At 31.2% G+C, this 20,990-nt stretch overlaps 2 protein-coding genes across 2 annotated transcripts; one reads left to right on the forward strand and one right to left on the reverse strand.

Annotated features, from left to right (window-relative positions):
* Positions 1-252: 252 nt before the first annotated feature.
* LOC113555644 (membrane-associated protein Hem) lies at positions 253-9,393 on the reverse strand. Its single transcript, XM_026960113.2, has 21 exons — positions 9,085-9,393; positions 7,916-8,020; positions 7,669-7,812; positions 7,438-7,580; positions 6,826-6,987; positions 6,602-6,717; positions 6,232-6,478; positions 5,840-6,162; positions 5,520-5,717; positions 5,213-5,447; positions 4,575-4,707; positions 4,191-4,489; positions 2,853-3,100; positions 2,681-2,783; positions 2,339-2,567; positions 2,180-2,273; positions 1,835-2,088; positions 1,691-1,775; positions 1,199-1,479; positions 948-1,037; positions 253-854 (listed from the first exon to the last, which is right to left on the reverse strand). The coding sequence occupies exons 1-21, from the start codon at positions 9,223-9,225 to the stop codon at positions 711-713; spliced, it is 3,774 nt and encodes a 1,257-aa protein (XP_026815914.1). The 5' UTR covers positions 9,226-9,393; the 3' UTR covers positions 253-710.
* Positions 9,394-9,616: 223 nt separating this feature from the next.
* On the forward strand, positions 9,617-20,335 carry LOC113555654 (ATP-binding cassette sub-family F member 1). Its single transcript, XM_026960127.1, has 18 exons — positions 9,617-9,843; positions 10,767-10,892; positions 11,909-12,049; positions 14,692-14,835; positions 15,400-15,567; positions 15,783-15,941; positions 16,078-16,230; positions 16,316-16,453; positions 16,552-16,667; positions 16,759-17,000; positions 17,150-17,378; positions 17,457-17,689; positions 17,811-18,048; positions 18,126-18,315; positions 18,414-18,592; positions 18,672-18,905; positions 19,732-19,804; positions 19,906-20,335. Exons 1-18 carry the CDS (start codon positions 9,771-9,773, stop codon positions 20,091-20,093), a joined length of 3,024 nt encoding a protein of 1,007 aa, XP_026815928.1. The 5' UTR covers positions 9,617-9,770; the 3' UTR covers positions 20,094-20,335.
* The last annotated feature ends 655 nt before the right edge of the window (positions 20,336-20,990 follow it).

The following is a 20,990-nucleotide window of genomic DNA, read 5'->3' on the forward strand; positions in this document are numbered from 1 at the left end:
TGATTTTATACAAATAATTCTAACAGGTATTAATCATATGTACAGATGATAAAGTATTTTCTTATAAAATATAAGTAATGATATAATTAAATAAATTATGATGAATTTTTTCTATACCTCAGTACAATTCTGGTAACATATTAAGGTATAGTTACTTAAGTTCAGAAAAAAAAAATTATGTATTTTTGTATTTATTTGTTATACTCACTCTAAAAACAATAATTATATCTAGAATATTCTACAAAATAATAATATAAAAGAAACAATGAGGATAAATAGTTAATATTAAATATAAATTGGCAATAGCGCAAGTGTAGTAGAATTTAATAACTAACACTAGTAATTGCAGTGATATAAAAATGTTCTTATTATGTAAATTGTTCTGTGGCTGGCACACAAAATTTTACAAAATAAAAATCACTTTTATAACTATAATAAATAAATAAAAAAATAAAACTAAGGGATTAAATAATACAATAATGATACAAATATTGAGATTAAACAATAAGTGTAATAAGATAACATAATATAAATTATTAAATAGTGTTTGCCGTATCATTATTATTATAAATGTTCTCGGGAATGTGAGATAACACTTTTAACACATACAAAGGAAAATATATACCGAAACAATCACAAAAATAATCGACAAAGAAATCATAGTCATAATGGATGAGAAATGAGTGATTGAGTGGAAGTAACTGATTATATTATATTTGATGTGAAGATGATGAATGACCACCATGTTGATGATGCTCGATCTTGTAGACAGCATGGTACGCATTTCTTATCAGAGCGTATGGGAAACATGACTCTAGGAGATCCATGGTGAGAAACGGTGACTCTTGAACAATCTGTTAATATGAGCAATATATGTGTAATGGTCTTGGTAATAAAGTCTTTAATATTTTAGTGATTGTGATAAAGAAATGCATATTAATATGTACCTGATCTAGCAAAAGGTATACAGACTCGCGGTTACGCACAGTGTCACGGTCAGCTTCTTGGCCAAGACGTAGCAGACTGGATGAGGCAAGCTAAATTTCATAAGGAATATCAATTTTTAAATACATTTTTTTATAAAATGATAAAAGGTATCTGCCACTTTCATCATTGATTAACGTAGATGTTGGTGGTAGAGAGAATAGAAAAATTATAATAGGTAGCAAGGTTAAGTTGTTGAATTTTCAAAACTTACAGCCAGGAACTCTTTCATGCGGTCTTCAATATCGCTCCCTGCTGCAGCAACTGAAGTGGGATCAGCTCCAGCACCAGTCCCAGGTCCTGCACCAGCAGAACAAACAGTGAACAGTGCCCCAAACACGGCATTCACAGCAGCTGCTACACAGTGTACATTGTTAGCATGCCCTTCCAGCGAAGCACGGTAAAACGAGTGTTCAGACCGCGCTAACTTGGGCACAGAGACGGCCACAAAAACCATAAGCAAACACGCAGTTAGATGTTCATCATGCTCGTCAGCTATAAAAACGAATTAAATGTATACACAATTTTCTTAAGAGGACATTATACTCGTATGTGTTCTCTGTCTAGAGTAAATTCAACCTAATATTAAAGCTAACATCACAAAACGCAAATTTGCTATGATGTATGTTAGTAAACAGAGACAACACATGCGGGTATAACGTCTTCATAAATACTAATATGTAGTAGATAACAAGGCATAACATACCAGTCTTTTGATTGCGCAGTGCAGCTGCCAGCGCTGGGTCTACTGCACATTCCAAGCCTGCAGCCGAAGCCATTTCACTGACAAGCTACAACATAATAGTAAGGCCATTAATTTTAAAATTAAAGAAATAGATAAAATACTTACCATTGTGTCAGCAGTTGCACCCACTCCATTGACACTTCCATTTCCTCCTACCATTACTCCTCCGACTCCGTTGATACTACCATTACCCATAACACCACCAACACGGAGCTGGTGCTGCTGGTGATAATCCTGGACACTGGCTAATAAGAAGGGCACACGGTCTTCAAGGACATCACGAAGCGCAGACTGTGCTAATTGTCGAAAACTTAAAATTACGCCCACTATAGTCATGCGTTGAAGCACGTTGTCCACATCTAAACACAATTAACCCAAAATTTAATAAATAATAAATTAATTAAGTATGAACATTAATGTGTGTGGTTTGCAATGAAAATTTATTCTTACGTTGCAGCTTTTTGAATTCGGTTTTCATCACGTCTGGTTTATCGAAATTAGTGCGAAGTGCTAGCAGAACTTCACGATTCGCAGCTACTAATTTCTAAGGGTAAAAATAAGTCGATTAATTGCATGATTCAAATTTATTCCAACATTATTATTACTTACCTTTAATTCTTGCACTTGACTGGCCACATGCCATGTCAGTGTCTCATTGAGCAATTTCATCCCATAGGGGCCTACAAGTTCAGCAAGTGCTCGCAACTCGCCAATGTCACTAAATTCCTCTGCATTGAACGGTACTGCACCATCTGCTGTAAGACTGACAAATGCTCGTTGATTTGGCGAATAACAAATGTTGCCAGCACTAACTCGACGTAATAGAACTTCTGAGTACCTGTGAACAGTAAGAGGTACTACTGCAATTAGTACATCACTTTTATTGTAAACCACATGATCTTCAAAAGCAAAAAAAATTATTAAAATTATCAAAAAGTAAAAATCCATTACCACTGAGTATACGACGATGCAATAGTTTTGTCACCATGGCTATCGGCATGCTGTGTTTGTTGTAGTAATGCATTGTTGAAGACTCTGGTCACGTCAATATGAACTACATTGAATTTTAAAAAATAAGATTAGTTTACAAAGTGGTAGTTTATTAGTAATGATTAGATATTACCATAGTTTTCAACAGTTTGTAGAACGCTCATATAGGCCCGAACACTAGCTAATAACTCTGACGGTTTAGCAATGTCACCTGTATCAGCATTAAACATAGCCATGCCCACTAGAGCCCGACCAAATCGAGTTTCTAGATGTTGATGCAAGTACTCGCGTGGCGCAAATGTGTATTCCCACACATTTATTGTTGAACAGTAATTCAGTGCATAGCATAATTCAGTAAGGGCCATGTGTAGTTTATCCATTCTATTGTGTAAAAAATAAATGAATGAAGCATAAAAGTTATCATTAGGGCTCGGATTTATAATAAATACATATTTTTACTGTGACTTGATAAATTAATTTCAAGAGATTTCAAATTAAATGAATTATATTTTGTTTTACATATTTTTCAATAACTACATGTTTTTACATGTTTTTCAATAAATCCATTTTTTCCTACATATATCAAAAAACTCGATCCGACTACTTCAATGTTTACAGAAAAAGCTAAAATACTTTTAAAAAATAATAATTTGAAAATGAGTTAGTGTAAATTTCTGTTTTTTTTTTTTTTTTTTGGGGGGGGGGGGATATCTACAAAATAAGAAACTCGTGACTCAACTTTAGTTGAAAGTTTGAATATTGTAGAGGAAACAGTACAAAAGTTTGAAAAAGAAAAAGGAAAAATTAGCAAAATTATAAATACCAAAGTAAAAAATATTCTGGTTTTGAGTAAATGAAAGCTATCAAAAGTATTCATACTGGTCTTTCTTCTGAAATTTCATTGAATATGAACTTACCCCTTCATAGTCAAAATGCAACACTGTCTAATAACATCAGTAGAAATTTAAAGACCATTTAGTCGGGATAAGGCAATTTTACAATCAAATCAAAGATTTTTTGAATTTGAACATTTAAAAATGCATGTTATTATAAATCATAAAGATAATTAATATTTTTTATTTATATTTTATAATTTTATAAACCTTTTTAAAAAATAATTTTTCTATTTAAAATATAATTTGTATTATTAGAAACTCATAGGGATATATTATATAATTAAATATTAATAAATAAATCATAGGTATTAGTAAAATATATATTTTGAGTTTCTTAACACATATTAATGTACATATTTTGGTTTCATGTATACAATAAATCCGAGATCAAGTTATCATTATGTGTAACATAATATAATGCAATTTTCAATTGCAACATTTTGAAAAATAGAATAGAATTAATTAATCATATTTTATTAATACAATTTTGTTGATTATTTTTATCTATTTATTTAGTGAAATTGATTATAAAAACTAAACACTAGAATATATAATCAATGATAGTAGTAACTCACGTGGTCAACTCCTCACGTGTCTTCCGATAACTCTCTGACCCGGGTCTGTCATTGTCGTCACCAGCTCCTCCAAGTAACATAGAAGCTCCTGCGTTTTTCCCTTTGTTGGATGTAGATTTGTCCTTTTTCTTTCGGTTTACTGCTTGTGCGATCAGCAAAGCACAGTGTTTGGGCAGAAGTCGATCACTCATCGTACACTGTTCATCACAAACGGTTGTCAGAATGTTCTTGGCTTCTTTAGCCATATCATCTAGAAACATATTAACTACTGACAGGCTGCGCTCGCGAATGTGGTGACGCTAAAAACAATAATAAGATCATATAAATATTGTTACAAATGATTTATTATAGTGCAATTGGATGAATAATGTAGTATAATGTTACCTCTTCAGGACAGAGTTCATGAGCACATGATTGAAAATGTCCACAGACTAGTGGAAACGCTATAATGTACCGATTCTGAGCTGGGAACTCGAGACACATATGGAATTGGTCTTCAAATGTTTTATTGTAGAAGCTGCCAAGTATACAATAATAAAATGTTAGTTATTAGAGACTCAAATTAAAAATGTATCCTTCCCATAATTTTATATGGACTTTATGTTCAAGTAAAAAGTCAAATTAAAATTAAAATTAAGAAAGACAAAAGCTAATTTATTTATATTTTATATATATTACGAATAATGTAAGACACTAGTCTATTGTTAAAACTAACTAGTTAATGTTAAGACTAACCACAGATTTTGGACTTAAATCATCTATACAAGTAAATAATATTAATACTAGTTAAAAAAATAAAATTAACATTAATCAATTACTGTTGATTAATGGCCAAATAATAGTATCCATATAATTAGAATAACTTATACAAGTGATTCTTAATATTTTCAACTCTTCATGCATGCATTATTACATTTCAATAATAGCTAAAATCTGTAGGCACTTAACTAAACATTTGATAACTAATCTAAATAGCAGCTAAGTGTTAGCATTAGTGTTAACTCCATATAATATAAATTTACCAAAATAGTGATAAATCGGAAGTGTCAACGAGCATTTCATCCAAATAGTCCACCATGCGTGTGTGGTGTGCTGCTGTGTCTAGCTGGGAAGCTAGCTGACGTTGGTCAAAAAGGTTAAGTTTTGAATTGTTACTATTGTATCCACCGCCACTGGATCCAGCAGACGAGCAATAAGCTTGAACACGGAACCAGTCGAGACGTAGAGCGCGTAAGTCAAATAACTCATTGTCCTCCACTATTAAGTTAAAATTATCAAATAAATTAAAAATTAAACATATGTTAAAAAAAAAAAATGTTGGCTAAGTACCTTGCTTGACTGATAATGCAGAAACAGTATGCACAATAGACTGGAGAATTACATAAGAAGGATCTTGTTGATAATGTTGTTGATCTTGCTGATTTCCATAGACAGATTGTATAGATTGCGCCAATTGGATAGCATCAAATCCAACTAAATACTGAACATAGTAACGTTGTACAACCTGACTGTACTTGCGTACTAACACTAAAAAGTTATAACAAAGAATACATTTTTAAAACAATTGAATAAATAAAAATGAATCAAAGGGTTACAGTTGGTTAAAACTATTTATTTAAATTATTACAATAAATGTATTGGTAACTCACTCCGAAGCTCCTCCATATGAAACAACAACTCGGGAAGTTGCCTGTCAACTAAAAGGTCTTCTACACCAGATGATGACTTTCCACTAGAGCTAGATTTTCCAGTACCTCCTGTACCTGTTCCTGTTCCTTTTTGACTATTACCTCCTCCAGAATTGGGGGCACCATGTCGTAGCAACCAGCATACTTCGTCTCGAGCTAAGCTTAGCCCAATAAATACCAATAGGACTTTTGGTCCCAACAACCCTGGTTGATCAGTTAGTATCAATGCCAATTCTTTGAGTGCTGTGCGTAAGTATTTACGCCGCTCACGGTGACGATACACCCTACATATATCAAAGCAATTGGATAAATTATTACATAATTAACAATGTTTTAATATTAATAATACTAACGCTTTTTGTGTAGCATGGGTATGTGCCTCTTTTACTTCAGATACCCTCTTTCCATAGCCCTTAAGTGTGTCAAAAAATGACTGGACAAACGAGTGAATGGGAACAGTTTCATCCCTAAACAAAGCAATTGACCAATTTGACTCTAGTGCAGCTAACCACAGTTTATGAGCCACATTGCCATCTTGGTTGTGTTGCTGCTGGTTTGTTGGTTGTTGCTGCAACGTCTGATGGCATAGCAAAAAACCAACTGCCCACAAAAAATTATAAAGAAAAACATTAATTAATGTTGATTTAAAATGTTGGTATCTCCAGTAAGAACAAACTATACAAATAATAAACAAAAAAATAAAAACTAAAAAAGTCTACGTACATATAATCCATCGTTCCATTGTTTCCAAGGATAAATATTCGCATGACACAGTGTCTGTAGATGAAGGTTTCAGTAGTTGTGCAGGGTTTCCCACCAGACTGAGTTTTTGGTCAGACCTAGAATTATAGTTTAATTAACCTGTAGTATATTGAGTGTAGGTGGCAATGGTAAGTCAGCATTTCTGAATAAAAATATATTGTTAACAAATAAACAATTGTCTTTACCTCCACTTATCTGCTGTCAGATTGCGTTGCACATACACTGGCCAAAGAGAACGTAGGGCTCCAGATAAAAGCTTAGTATGTGGCACAAATTCATCGGCTAACCGACGCACTGGTTGCTCATAGTCTACAATCATTTGGCCAAGACGTGGGAAGCTTAGATCACTGTAAAACAAATTATTGATATACTAATAGTAAGAAATAAAATTTGGATAGTGAAAATATCATTGATACTATTATATCTATGTTAAATTATTACAAAAAATATCACCGTTTTTGTTATGCAAATATTGTTAAAACATTTTTCAATTTATATTCTCACTTGTATAGTAGTTTTTTTTTTTTTAGCTGACATTATAATTAGATTACTATTATATTGGGAAAAAATGGACAAATCAAAAGTAGAGAACTATGCCATAAGCCTGGTATAGAGATGCATACACTATGATAATATTCTATTACTTATGATAAAAACTATCCATTTTGCTGAGTGTTAAAATGTATAGTATAGTTTAAAAACTACAGAGATAACTGGAGTTTTAAAAAAGTTCTAGATGATTGAATAGTTAAGTATAATAATTATTCTGCGTTTCTACATAGAAATAAATATATTACCTTTGATTATGTACCATCTCATGTGCAGCATTAAATAGCCCTAATACTGCCTTGCGATCTTCAACACGTGATAGTAAAACCATGAGGGCTACGTATGTGGCCACTAAGTCTAGGTAGGCTCGTGTTAGCTCATAATTTACAGTCTATTAAAACAATGATAATAGTTAACAAAAACGAGCTTGGTTAAAACAATTTTTTGATAAATTAAAAAAAAAATATTATGCAACTTACAATATCCAGATTCACTTGGCACGCATCCATCGTAGTCAAAAGTTCACACACTTGATCTTTGAAATCAAGAAGGTCAACAAATGTGTAATAGTATAAAGACAGTGATTTTATGATGTCGCTACGTATGGGTGTAATGGCCTGAAGCTGTTTTTGTATGGAAAATTTTCAAAAACAAAACAAGACAATATTAAAGCAATAAATATTTTTATTAAGCAGTACATAATTATTATTGGTTAAAAACACTTACACCTTTGATGTCTACATTGGGAAACCTGCGCACAATGTATTTGATTGCAGACTCTAGTGTCTTGTCAGACAGGAAAGCTGGCTTGGATTTGGCATCACCGCATGCCTTATATTAAAATAATTCAAAAAGTGATATTTCATATTATAATAATAAACAATACAACTAAGTATATTTTTTGACCAAATGTTACTTTTTAAATTCCCTATTGAAATACAAAAAGTTTGCATTTTTATTATCATAGAATAGATTACAAATTGTATTGTAATATTTGTATTTGATCTTAAAATATGACTAATTTCTCATAAAATGTACAAAGTCTAATGTGTAGCATATTTTTTTCTTCTTATAATAATAACAAATTAAAGAAATAATGGAGTATTCAAAGAACTATTTCAAAATAATTATCTATCTACAAGTTTTAAATAAATATGTGATAAAAATATGTTATCAAAACAGTTACAAGTAGGAGCTGTAAGTTACGAGTACTAGTTTAAATTTTATTAATTTAAAAAATCTGTATGTGTATATTTTTTTTAAATCCAAATACATTTTTGAGCATAATCATTTATATAATATAATCAAAAGTAAGTAAAATATCTCTAGGTCTTTGTAATATTTATGAATATGCACTAGGTGTGCACAATATAAAAAATATTAATACTCAGCGTTATACAGCTAAATTCTAAACATTTTAACGAAACATATTAAGTACCAACTTAATTTGATATTTAGAGTAGTATTATTAAAATTGTAAAGTAATAAAAAAATATTGTTATATATTGTATTAATACAATATTTATTAAAATCTCATTATTTTAATTTCTCGTGCTCAAAAGAATTTCAACTAAAATATTTATTTTAATTTTTGTATTTTATAAGATAACTAGTTAGGTATCGAACCTATTAATACATATTTGAGAGCTGTGAAATACCTACGGTTTATTTTAACCACATATACTACAGATGGAAATACACAGGATAGGAACCTATTCTTTTTCATAATCATAATCATGATCATGACACGCCTAACCCTGATGGTACTAACACCGTCTTCATAGCAACGCAGTCACCGCCTTCATTAGAAGGATGTGTCTTTCAAACGAGACGGTGACTGCAGTAACCAAACAACAGTAAATGCACAGCGGTGAATCGAGCGATAGGGAACGTACCTTCTTGATGTTGTAGATCCGTGTGAGCATGCCCACGCCCCGGTCGTTGATCAAGCTCAGCTTCTCGGCCAGCTTATGATGGCCGGCCGACAGACCGCCACCACTGCCGCCTCCCAGAGACGAGCCCGAACGCGACGACATCGTTTGGTACGTCGACGGTGACGACCGTCCGTGCGTCCTACAGGCTGTTTGCGCGCACGCGTCGACCGAACGCGTATATTTCTCAAGTTCCACCGACGGAAACGTCAATCCCGGCCGAAATTGCGACTGTTCGGTTTGTTATTGTGATGATAAACAGCGTTTGTGTGCGCGTGAGAGGCTGTGTCTCGGTGATAAATTGATAATGGAAACATTAGCAACAACAATAACATGGCGGTTATGGTACGCCGTGTTCGCAGTGCGACAACATGGTCCACCGTCGACGACGTACAGATAGCGCTGACGGTTGGCCGAGGCGACGGCGGCGGCGGTGGCGCCATATTATCAGTCACCGCCGCTGTTATCTCGTCGGCGGTATCACATTATCTCGGGCGACGACGTAACGTGTTTTCGATTTCACGTGCCGATTAGAGTGGAAAGCTTTCGCGACTCCGCTGTGCGCGACTTCTCCCGGTTGCCGTGGTGATTCCTGTTGGTTTTTCGAATTTTCCACCGCTCGTGGCAATTTTGTGCATTCGTATCAAGTCATGCCACCCAAAAAGTCGAAGAAAGCCAACAAGCACAATCAGGATTGGGCCGACGACGACGATGATTCGGCCGGTGAGTCAGTCGCGCCTTGTACTCTATATCAGTAGTCACTCATTTCCGCCCGGGTAGAATGCCACTATAGATTATACGTGTCACCTCGTCAGTGTCGCTGAAACAGTCAGAAACTGCGATGTGACAGCCAATCTTTAACATGTAGCGTTGACTGCAAGGGATCATTAAGTTATAATTGTTATACACTTTAAATGATACAATTTTTTTATTTTTTTTTCAATTAAAAAATGTCTACTTGTTATAGAATTCACTTTCTGTGTGTTAATTTTTCAAAACATTGTGTCTTGTAAAAAATATGAATACTTAGTTTCCGAGTTAGTTTCATTATTAAGCATTAGTTGCAAATATTAAACTGTAGATTTAAGTTAAAAGTATAATATGTCCTACAATATATTATCCAGTGAAATTAATAATTAGAGTATTCACTTTTAGGTTCAATGTTGAAGGATTTTAAAGTATTTTAAAATTATCATATTTTACTATTATAGCTTATTTTAAAATTAATAAAACTATAATCACTTAAAATTTTTTCTAGAAAATGTTCTCACTTAAATTTGTAAAAGATCATTTTAATCTTATACTAAAGCTACACCACAAATCAAATAGCATGCTGACATTTTCTTAATATATTAAATCTTTCTTTACCATTAATATGATATCTAATAGTAAAAATTAATTTTTTTATTAACTTAGGTTAAATATCACATTTTAGTGAGTAAACGTAATAAAATTTATTCTCAATTTCTATTTCTACATGAATATATTTTTTTTTTAACGAGGTACCTACAATTTCCAAGATAATTTAATATTATGTACCTATTTATAAAATCAAAGTTAAAGTTTTTATTTTATTTCATTAAAAACTTTTTTTTTTTAAATGTACCAATAATATTTATAAATCTTTTATTAATGTATGAATTTAGTTGATATATTAGCTGCTGCCAAAGCTAATGATGATGAAGCACCGGTACAACCTAATCGTGGAAATAAAACTTCTAAAAAAAACAAGAAAAAGAATAAAAATCAAGATTGGGAAGATGAATCTGAAGGTATAATATTTTTGGCTTTAATTTATAGTGTTAACAATTTTATACTACACAATGGGGTATAAACGGGGTATTTCTGGCTATTTTGACTATCTTGTATAATCTTATACTATACTTCCTGTATATTTTTAAGTCAATACATTCAAAAATGTTTTTAACATTGGAAAGATTATGACATATTTATTATTAAAAACATTTTTTATTAATATTTTTACACCAATATAGGCAAATAATAAAATATAGTAAGCTACATGAAGAATATTTATGAGTTAAGCAAAATATTTTGAATAATGTATTTCAATTTATGCATTTTTTTAGTTGCATAATACTTATATAGTATTGAATGTTTATAGAAATTTTCAATGGATAAGAAAATCAATATTAGTTATTGAGATTTTAGAAACTGTATTATATGTGTTACTGATATAAAATGTAATAGTATTTATAAATTATATGTAAAATATAAATTAAGAATTATCCATATACTGTGATAATGGAGTTACTTTGTGTATATAACTGGACTTAATGAACAGGGATTAGGTTACAGTGGTTTGACAATTGATATGTTTAAGTGAATGGATTATATAGATGAGTATATTTGAACTAAAACTGAAAAGAATATATTGAGGTAGTATATACATTATACATGTTATATTCAAGTTAGGCTTTTATCTAATTATTTTATTTTATAAGAAGAAATTAATTTTCTATTAATTATCCAACCTTTTGTAGGTAATTTATTTTTATTTATGATTGTAAACATTTAAATCTAACCAACTTAATTTTGCTGCTTCAAATTAAATGTCAACTACTAATATCATCTATTACTAGAGTTTATAATGTCCATCTAATAGGTATATTACTTTATAATAAGTTTCCTCTGTAATGTATGTATAATATGTAACTTGATACTTTTCCAGAAGTTTTGTTTGTTATCCATTTATTAAAGTATATAAGTAGTCAAATATTTGTGGTTAAAAAATATTGGAAAAATTATTATTTTAATCTTAAATTTATAGATTTGGTAGACATTTTGGCTACTTCAGAAGTAAATGATGATGCAACTACCAATGAGCCGCCACAACCTAATCGTGGAAATAAAATTTCTAAAAAAAACAAAAAGAAAAATAAGAATCAAGATTGGGATGATGAATCAGAAGGTAAATAGTTTGGTTATATATTTATTAGTTATTAATAGGAAATTAATATGGATTTGAATGCAAATTGCATTTTTTCTGAATGTCTGAAAACATTGCTTTCCAAGCACAAAGTTAATTTCATACATCAAGGAATTAAAAAATATAATTTTTATTTTGTATTTTTTGACATTTTTAGTGCATTTTATATGTTTTTAAGTAATTTTTATATAGGAATGGATCAAATTCGATAAAAACATGTGAACATTCATTCTAAAAAAATAATAAAAAAAAAAAATAATGTGTTTTTTAAAAGTTTTTAGGGAATTTTTTTGTTATTAAAGCATTTTTTTAAGGCATTAAGTCATATTTTTTAGGACATTTTTCTTATTTTTTATGGCATTTAAAGTCTATTCCCTAGTTATCAACTTATTAAAATTTACACTAATAATCCAAATCTTACCATTTAACTAAATGTAGTGTTATTAACCAAACAATAATTGTGATATATTGATCATTTGTTGCTTTAAGTTTAAAATGGCAATCCAAAAATTTTGATAATAATGTTATAACCATTGAAGCTGGTAAATAGTTCTCCAAAGAAAATAGATTTGTTACAACATATAATGGCTTAAGGAGACTCACAAGATTTTTTATATTTTTAATCATTGGGATTTAGTTATTTTTAATTTTTTGCGTAATGTTTAAAGACGTGAATATCTGCCAATACATTTGAAACTGGACTTCTGTTTTTTAAAAGGTAGTCTAATATTAAATATATTTAGTTGCATCGTGTCTTGCAGCCATTATACTGATGATTGATGTGGAATTTCTAGCTGTTTTTGTTTGTTTAATAATGACTGTTTAGCTACATTCTAGTGTTTGAAATGTCCAGCTAAAGCTTAACTGTTTTATTAACTCTGAAAATATTTCTTGTTTTAGTGCAACATTAATGGCTAATACAACTGTGAGCTGCATATGTCACATCCATGTTTTCATTGTCTATTGTAACATTTAATAATTTTACAGCATTTACTATGTTTTTCGTGTTATTTGTAATCACAGTAGTAACTTTACCATTAATTTCCCAATTTTAAAAAATACAAGTTAAATTTTCAGCTAGATTTACTACTGTATGAGGTTCTACTATTTCTCTTGTGTCTTAAGTAAATTACTTTACTGACCATTGATTATGGATTATGTTAGCAGTTAATGATGTTAACGATATATATGAGTTTTGAGCCATTAAAGACTAACCATTTCAGTGGTGCAAACTACATTTTGTAAATATCTTATTATAGACCCAGTAGTTCCACCGACATTGGAGTATTCATTTTGGTTGTCATCACACAGATTACAATAGGCGCGATCTCCTTTTCGCTTAGTATAGTCCCACGCCCAACTTTTTCTTTTTCCAATTTTTTGGAAAAACTTATATATTACATTCATTTAATGTGGCTGCACGCAAACCCAATGGTTGACTGTTGCAACAAATATAAATTATAGAATGGAAACTTTACACATAATATCTAATCTTTTGCAAAAATATTGTGTTATAACATAATAAAGTATGATTAAAGTTTATTAAATGATAATAAAATGAACCGCTAAATTATAAGCAAATCTCCAAATAAAATAGGACAAAATGAAGATAATTAGTGTTTAACACAGGTTTTTGTAATGTAATATAATATGACAACCTTCTAAAAATTATTAGTTGACAGTTATTCCTTTTTATAAAATAAACAATTTATTTATTATGATAAAAATAATAAATTATAATATATTTTCTTACCAATTAAAATTATTTACGTGATTACAAAATTTACGTATTCACTATTCACATGATTATGATTCCGATACATGTGCACATGTTTTAGCATTTATTATAAGTGTTTTATTTTGTTACATTCATGTGTTTGGAATATGTGTGTACATATATGTTTGTATTCTCTTAAAAAAGTAAGATCCGTAGTTATAATGCTTTTAAAAACATTTTTTTTTTTTTATATTGAAAAATTAAAATATTAATGTACAACTTACACATATACATGCAATAATACTTTTAGATGATACTATCGTTAATCATTACATTGACTCCATTATAGTGCATTTAATAACAAAGTAGATGGCTCTAATTGGCATTATTCAATACATAATAACAATGTTAATGTTTACCATTTGGTGTCATTCTTAGAGAACATATTAGCTTAAATATATGATTTTGTCTTTATTTTTTTTAACTAATCAATTTGATACAATTTCATTTCTAAATAAGGAGGTAACAATAATTAGTTAAGAATAAAATTAAGTTGATTTTATAATGATTACAAATTTGATAAATATGGCTAAATATCAAATTAAAATTATTAAATAATGATTATCAAATACTTTTAAATAATTCAAATATAAATATATCATTAATCATTGCAAAAATTGATGCAATAATTTTAAATTAAATAATTTGGTTTAATTATTCTTAACAATTTTTACTATTTTTATTATTCTAAAATAATTTTAAAATTAGGAAGTACTTTTGTACTTTTAGTTCAATTTGTTTTAAATAATTATAGAACAAATAAATGACAAAAATTTAATATAATACAAAGGTAATATAAAATTAAATACATTCATTTTAATAGTATTTTATTTGTTGTAATGTATAGATTTAGTTGATCTATTGGCGGACACAAAATTAAATGATGACGATGTTGAAGAAATCCCCCAGCCAACTCGTGGAAATAAAATCTCTAAAAAGAATAAGAAAAAGAACAAAAATCAACAACAAGATTTGGAAGAAAACTCAGCAGGTACACTTAATATTTTTGCTTGTATTTTTATTATAACATTATACCCTTCTATTAAGTCATACCCTTAGCTATTTAATATTTAAGGCACCTAAGTAATAATTTTACATTCAATTTAAAATTATGTATCTAAATGGAAAATTACAGTCATCATGTCATATCTAATTTATTAAAACTCTGTAATAATGACATCAAATTGATAATTGGATGAATATATTCAATATAAATGTTTGAAAGAATATAATTAATTGATTAATAGCCTTTGATCTATTTATAATAAAACTATGTTGATCTAAGCTTATTAATGGTGTTAGTAGTGTTGATATTTTTCGATTTAATTGAGTAAACAATTAGATTTACTCAATACATATAATCTCTATCAAACATTGTAAATTTACTTATCATATAGTCTATTTGAATTGATTTCAAAAAGCAAAACAAATATAATATAAAAAGTATTTATGTATGATATTTTTTTTTTTATAAATATAAGCGTATTAAAAATGTATTCATTTTCCTTCAGCTGTCCTTTTACCGCTAATATTATACTTATGTTGTTTTTTTTAGTTGATGATGATGATGATGATGACGACGTTAACATTAAGGTTTCAACATCGCCGACGGAAGAAGTCGTCGACAATACACTGGCCAAAATTCCGACGGGAAAAGTTTCGAAAAAAAACAAAAGGAAAAAAAAAGATTTTGATTTGGAAGAAGACGACGATTACCCGCTGGGTTAGTTATAAACTATAATTATTTAATTTTCCGAAGACTAGAACTATCTAAATGCTTTTATAATTTTATTATCTTTACTTAGTATCAGTGTATTGATATTGGTTATTATAGAGATTTTTATTCCAACGTTGGAGGGAAGGGGGATCGTTTGAAGTTAGGTGGTAATTGAGTTTATATAAATGGCAATTAATGAATTACGTTGTGTTTTGTTATAGTTCAAGACAATGTCGTCAAAATTGATGACGAAAATAAATCTTCGGATATCGTTGTAGAAGAACCTGTTGATTTTGATGATTTGACAGAAAAATCTGACGAGAAAATCGAAAAGGTCACCGATTATATTGAAAGTGACAATCTTCCAACAGCAATGCCAGGTAATGCGTACCTTTTATCATTTAGTTCACGATTTTTGGCGTTAGTATTTCTTAACGAGAATTTCGTCCTGTGTCATAGTATGATATACTACATTATGTTTTTATATTTTAATCTACGTTCATGTTGGTATTTTAGTTATAGATCAAGACGTAGATGATAAAGACGGTGGTGATATAGATGAGGATCTGGAAGCCGCTAAGCTCGCTGGAAAAAAGAAGAAATCGAAAAAAAATAAAAAGAAGACAAATTATGACGAGGAAATCTTAATGGAGGCGTCGACAGCAGATGGTTTGTATTTTTTATGTGTAGTAATAATTGTGTATCGATAGCGTCGGGTCATTATTAATTTATCCGGTTTATGGTAATTCTATAGTTACTATAGAAGACGATAAAAGCAAAAAGTCTGATACCGTCGAGGAAATGCCCGTTGAACAGAGTGCTGACGTAGCTGACCCCGAGAACGCAGTGACTACAGAGATTAAAGCTAATGGTGAAAACGAGGATAATGCCGGTGAGTTTTTAATTTTTTTACTAGTATATTGTATTATTGTGCAATAGCATGTATAAAAACACGATTAAGTGCATTAATATTATGTACACCTAAATTAGACCAATTTGAGGATGAAGCTGTACCAGAGATAGTAAAAGTGCCCAAACAAAAATCGAAAACTAAGGACGTAAACAAATCACTGTCCCATAAAGAGAAAAAGAAAATGAAAAAAGAGGTATATATGATATAATGTGAATAATTATCATTTATCAATAACCGTTGAGCATATTTTGATTTGTAATTAACGTATTGTTTGTTTTTTCAAGTTGGAGTATCAGAAACAAATGGATTTGATGACCAAGAAAGGGGGCCAGGGACACAGTGAGTTGGGAGCCAACTTTTCAGTGTCACAGATTCAAAAGACAGCAGGTCAACTAGCGGCTATGGAGCACGCAGTTGACATTAAAATTGACAGCTTTAGCATTGCAGCCAAAGGTCAGGATTTGTTCGTCAACGCCAGCTTACTGATTGCCCATGGCCGGCGATACGGTCTGGTCGGACCAAACGGGTGAATACCGATTTTATAATGACGTTCTTATAAAAAAAACCACAAACAGTTGCTCCTTGACTATTGCTTTAGTGACAACTTCCGTTACTTTGTAAATTTTTCGTCCTCGTTGTCTAATAATGATATCAATCTGTTAACGCTATTCACAGTCACGGAAAAACGACACTGCTCAGACACATTGCGGAGCGGCTGTTTGATGTACCTCCGGGTATTGACATCCTGTACTGTGAACAGGAGGTAGTAGCTGATGAAACAACAGCGGTAAAGGCTGTACTTAGAGCGGACACGCGATGTACAGAGTTGCTTGCTGAGTGCAAAAGACTCGAGGAAGCTCAAGAAAAGGGCACGGGTGAAGACGTAACGGAAAGATTAAACGAAGTGAGTAAGGATTGGGATCTGGGTATTTCATAATTCGGTGATGTATCTGTAAAACATATTTTCCCCCTCATGACATAGGTATATGACGAGCTCAAGGTACTCGGGGCGGACTCGGCTGAACCCCGGGCTCGGCGTATACTTGCTGGTCTCGGTTTCTCCGCGGCCATGCAGGACCGGGCTACCAAAGATTTCTCCGGAGGCTGGCGGATGCGCGTGTCTCTTGCCCGGGCCCTATTTCTTGAACCTACGTTGTTGTTACTTGACGAGCCGACTAATCATTTGGATCTGAACGCTGTCATCTGGCTGGACAAGTGAGTTACCCTGAGTTGGTTGATGCGCATATCATATTGCAACACAACATGGGTGTTTTGCTAATCGAGTGACAAGTGTGTTGCACAAATTAGCGATTATTGTTAAACAGAGGATTTTCAGTTATTTGCAGGGATGGAAGAAAACTCTGTTAGTTGTATCTCACGACCAGAGCTTTTTGGACAACGTGTGTAACGAAATCATACATTTGGACCAGAAACGATTGTTTTACTACAAAGGTAATTACAGTATGTTCAAGAAAATGCACTCGCAGAAAAAAAAGGAGACTATCAAGGAGTATGAGAAACAGGAGAAACGACTGAAAGAAATGAAACAACAAGGTCAATCCAAGAAACAAGCTGTGAGTTGATTTATTTTCGTTATCAACTCGAACGCTTCTCAGAGCTAATCTCTAATAAAAATATTGTGTAACTGCAGGAAAAAAAACAAAAAGAAGTATTGACCAGGAAACAGGAAAAGAACAAGGGCAAACCTGGTAAAAATGCCGGCATGGACGATGACGACAACGCGGAACCCACGCAGCTATTACAAAAGCCTCGAGACTATAACGTCAAATTTTCATTCCCCGATCCAAGTCCATTACAACCACCTATACTGGGTCTGCACAGTGAGTTGTCTTCAGTAACTTAATTCAATTAACACAATATTATTATTAGAGGTGAAAATGGCATCGACTGATATTGTGTCTTTAATTTAATTGTACAGGTGTGAATTTTGCATATCCCACCCAAAAGCCATTATTTAAGGAAGTCGATTTTGGCGTTGACCTCAATTCCCGGGTAGCTATTGTCGGGCCGAACGGTGTAGGTAAGTCGACGTTCCTCAAGCTATTAACCGGTGACTTGCAGCCTACTGCCGGTGAAATGCGCATGAACCATCGGATGGTATGTATATTCACACACACACACACTCGATAATAGTTGATGTAAATTGAATATTTGTCTTGCACATATTTTTTCGCAGAAACTTGGAAAGTTCGACCAGCATTCTGGTGAACATTTGACAGCTGAAGAGACGCCCGCCGAATATCTGATGCGGTTGTTCGACTTGCCGTACGAGAAAGCGCGCAAACAGTTGGGTACTTTCGGCCTAGCTGGTCATGCGCATACCATCCGCATGAAGGACTTGTCCGGTGGACAAAAAGCCCGCGTCGCCCTGGCTGAACTCTGTCTGAATGCTCCCGACGTCATTATATTGGTAAGTCCCATGATATCACTTGGGATAAATCCAGTTTTATTATAAAAGGGGTTTAGAAAAAATAATAAATAATGTATATAATGTATAATGTACAATATGAGAAACATACTATTGAAAAAAAATAGTTTGCAAGGTATTTTTCATCTAAAAATTTGAAATTGATTTTTAATGTTTTCTAATAACTGGAAATATCAATATTTAAATTTTTAATATAACATTAATTTAATTAAAATTTTAAATGTAAATTGTGTATTTTTATGCAACATATATCTCCCCTAATTATAATGATTGGTGTGTCAGAAAATGTAAAAAAAACCAACTCGAACCATAATCTTAAATTAAATTTTTTTCACTCATTTGTTTCTTTATATTTAAAGATTTATTATAATATTAAACTTATTTTTCAAGTAAAAAACTTAGTTTAATGAAATTATCGACAGTTTGCAAAAGAGTAAACACTTTACCCTAAAATTATATCACAGAACTTTTTACATTTATATTTTTTATTGGGAATAATATTGGCTACATGTTGCCACTAATTAGAATACAACATAGTCAGACTAGGTTTGTTAAACCAGTGATATGTATTAATATTAAATTAATGTTTGTATTATATTGGAGTATAATTATTATGGTGTATTATATTAATCGGGTAATCTTTTGATTCATTTTTTTAAGAAAAATATAAATAACAGAAAAAGAATATTGTAATACCAATGCATTTATAAAACATTAAATTATAAATATGTCCCAAATCCAATTAATACATAGTTATGGTAGTGTTTTTTTTTTATGGTTGTTGCTAATACTATTCATATTGTTTTAGGATGAACCTACAAACAACTTGGATATAGAATCTATTGACGCTCTAGCAGAAGCGATAAACGATTACAAAGGAGGTGAGTAATATTAGATAGGCATATATGTACATACATGTTTATAACTTGCTGACCCGTACAATTTTTCATGATAATTAATCTTGTCAACGTTTGCAATCAAGGTGTCATAATTGTATCTCACGACGAACGACTTATTCGTGACACAGAATGTACATTATGGGTTATTGAAGATCAAACCATTAATGAAGTAGACGGTGACTTTGACGACTACCGAAAGGAACTGTTGGAGTGTCTTGGGGAGGTGATCAACAGTCCGAGCATTGCAGCCAACGCGGCCGTCGAACAATAACAGCAATCTGGTGTTGTCGATTATTAATTATGTTTAACAATTTTGGTTGTGTGCATGGACACATCTGATACTTATAATTATATTGTTGTTGTCTTTGGCGTATTTGTGATAATATTATCGTCATAGTCAAGTGAAGTTCTGTAATTCCTATTTACGTGCCTTTGTTTACTCACAATATATTTTATGAATAAATAAAATAAAAATTAATGTTTGAGGAAAACAAACACTATTTAAGAATAACATACAATGATATTATATTCTGACAACTGATGGTTTTTCTAACCTGATCAACCCTGATGATTATTAATTGTATTTTATTGTGTTTCTTGGAACCACAATAACTATTATTACATCAATATAAACTTGTTACTTTTTGTGCAGAAATGATGAGTATATAAAGTATTATACCAATCAGAAAGAAGTGGACTGATTTTTCAGAGTAAAAATAGTGTTGTATGTTGAGTGAAAATGTAAGAGAATGTAATATATTATTGTATTTCATGTTTGTGTGGGTACTAAATTAGCATATTATAAACTAGATCAGTGGTTCTTAATATTTTTGGAACGACCCAAATTTTCCCTTGAAAATCTTCACGACCTAAATGGCTTAACTTTTACAGGATCAATAAGTTGTTTTAAAAAAAAATCAAAGTTTGTTTATTACTTTATACTATAAAGTCAGTAATATTATAATTTATAATGAATATAATTTTACAAATGTATTTTTAATGATGAGGTGTATGCAAAGTGTACTAGTTTCCTGCTATGGTTGATAACAGTACTTGATAATTTATATAGTTTATATTTATATAGTATAAAATAACATACATATCTTAGAATTTTTATAACTAAAAAAAATTCTCATGACCCACCTAAAAATTGATTTGTGGCTTACAG

The sequence above is a fragment of the Rhopalosiphum maidis genome, chromosome 3 (assembly GCF_003676215.2).
Source record: "Rhopalosiphum maidis isolate BTI-1 chromosome 3, ASM367621v3, whole genome shotgun sequence".
NCBI lineage: Eukaryota > Metazoa > Arthropoda > Insecta > Hemiptera > Aphididae > Rhopalosiphum > Rhopalosiphum maidis.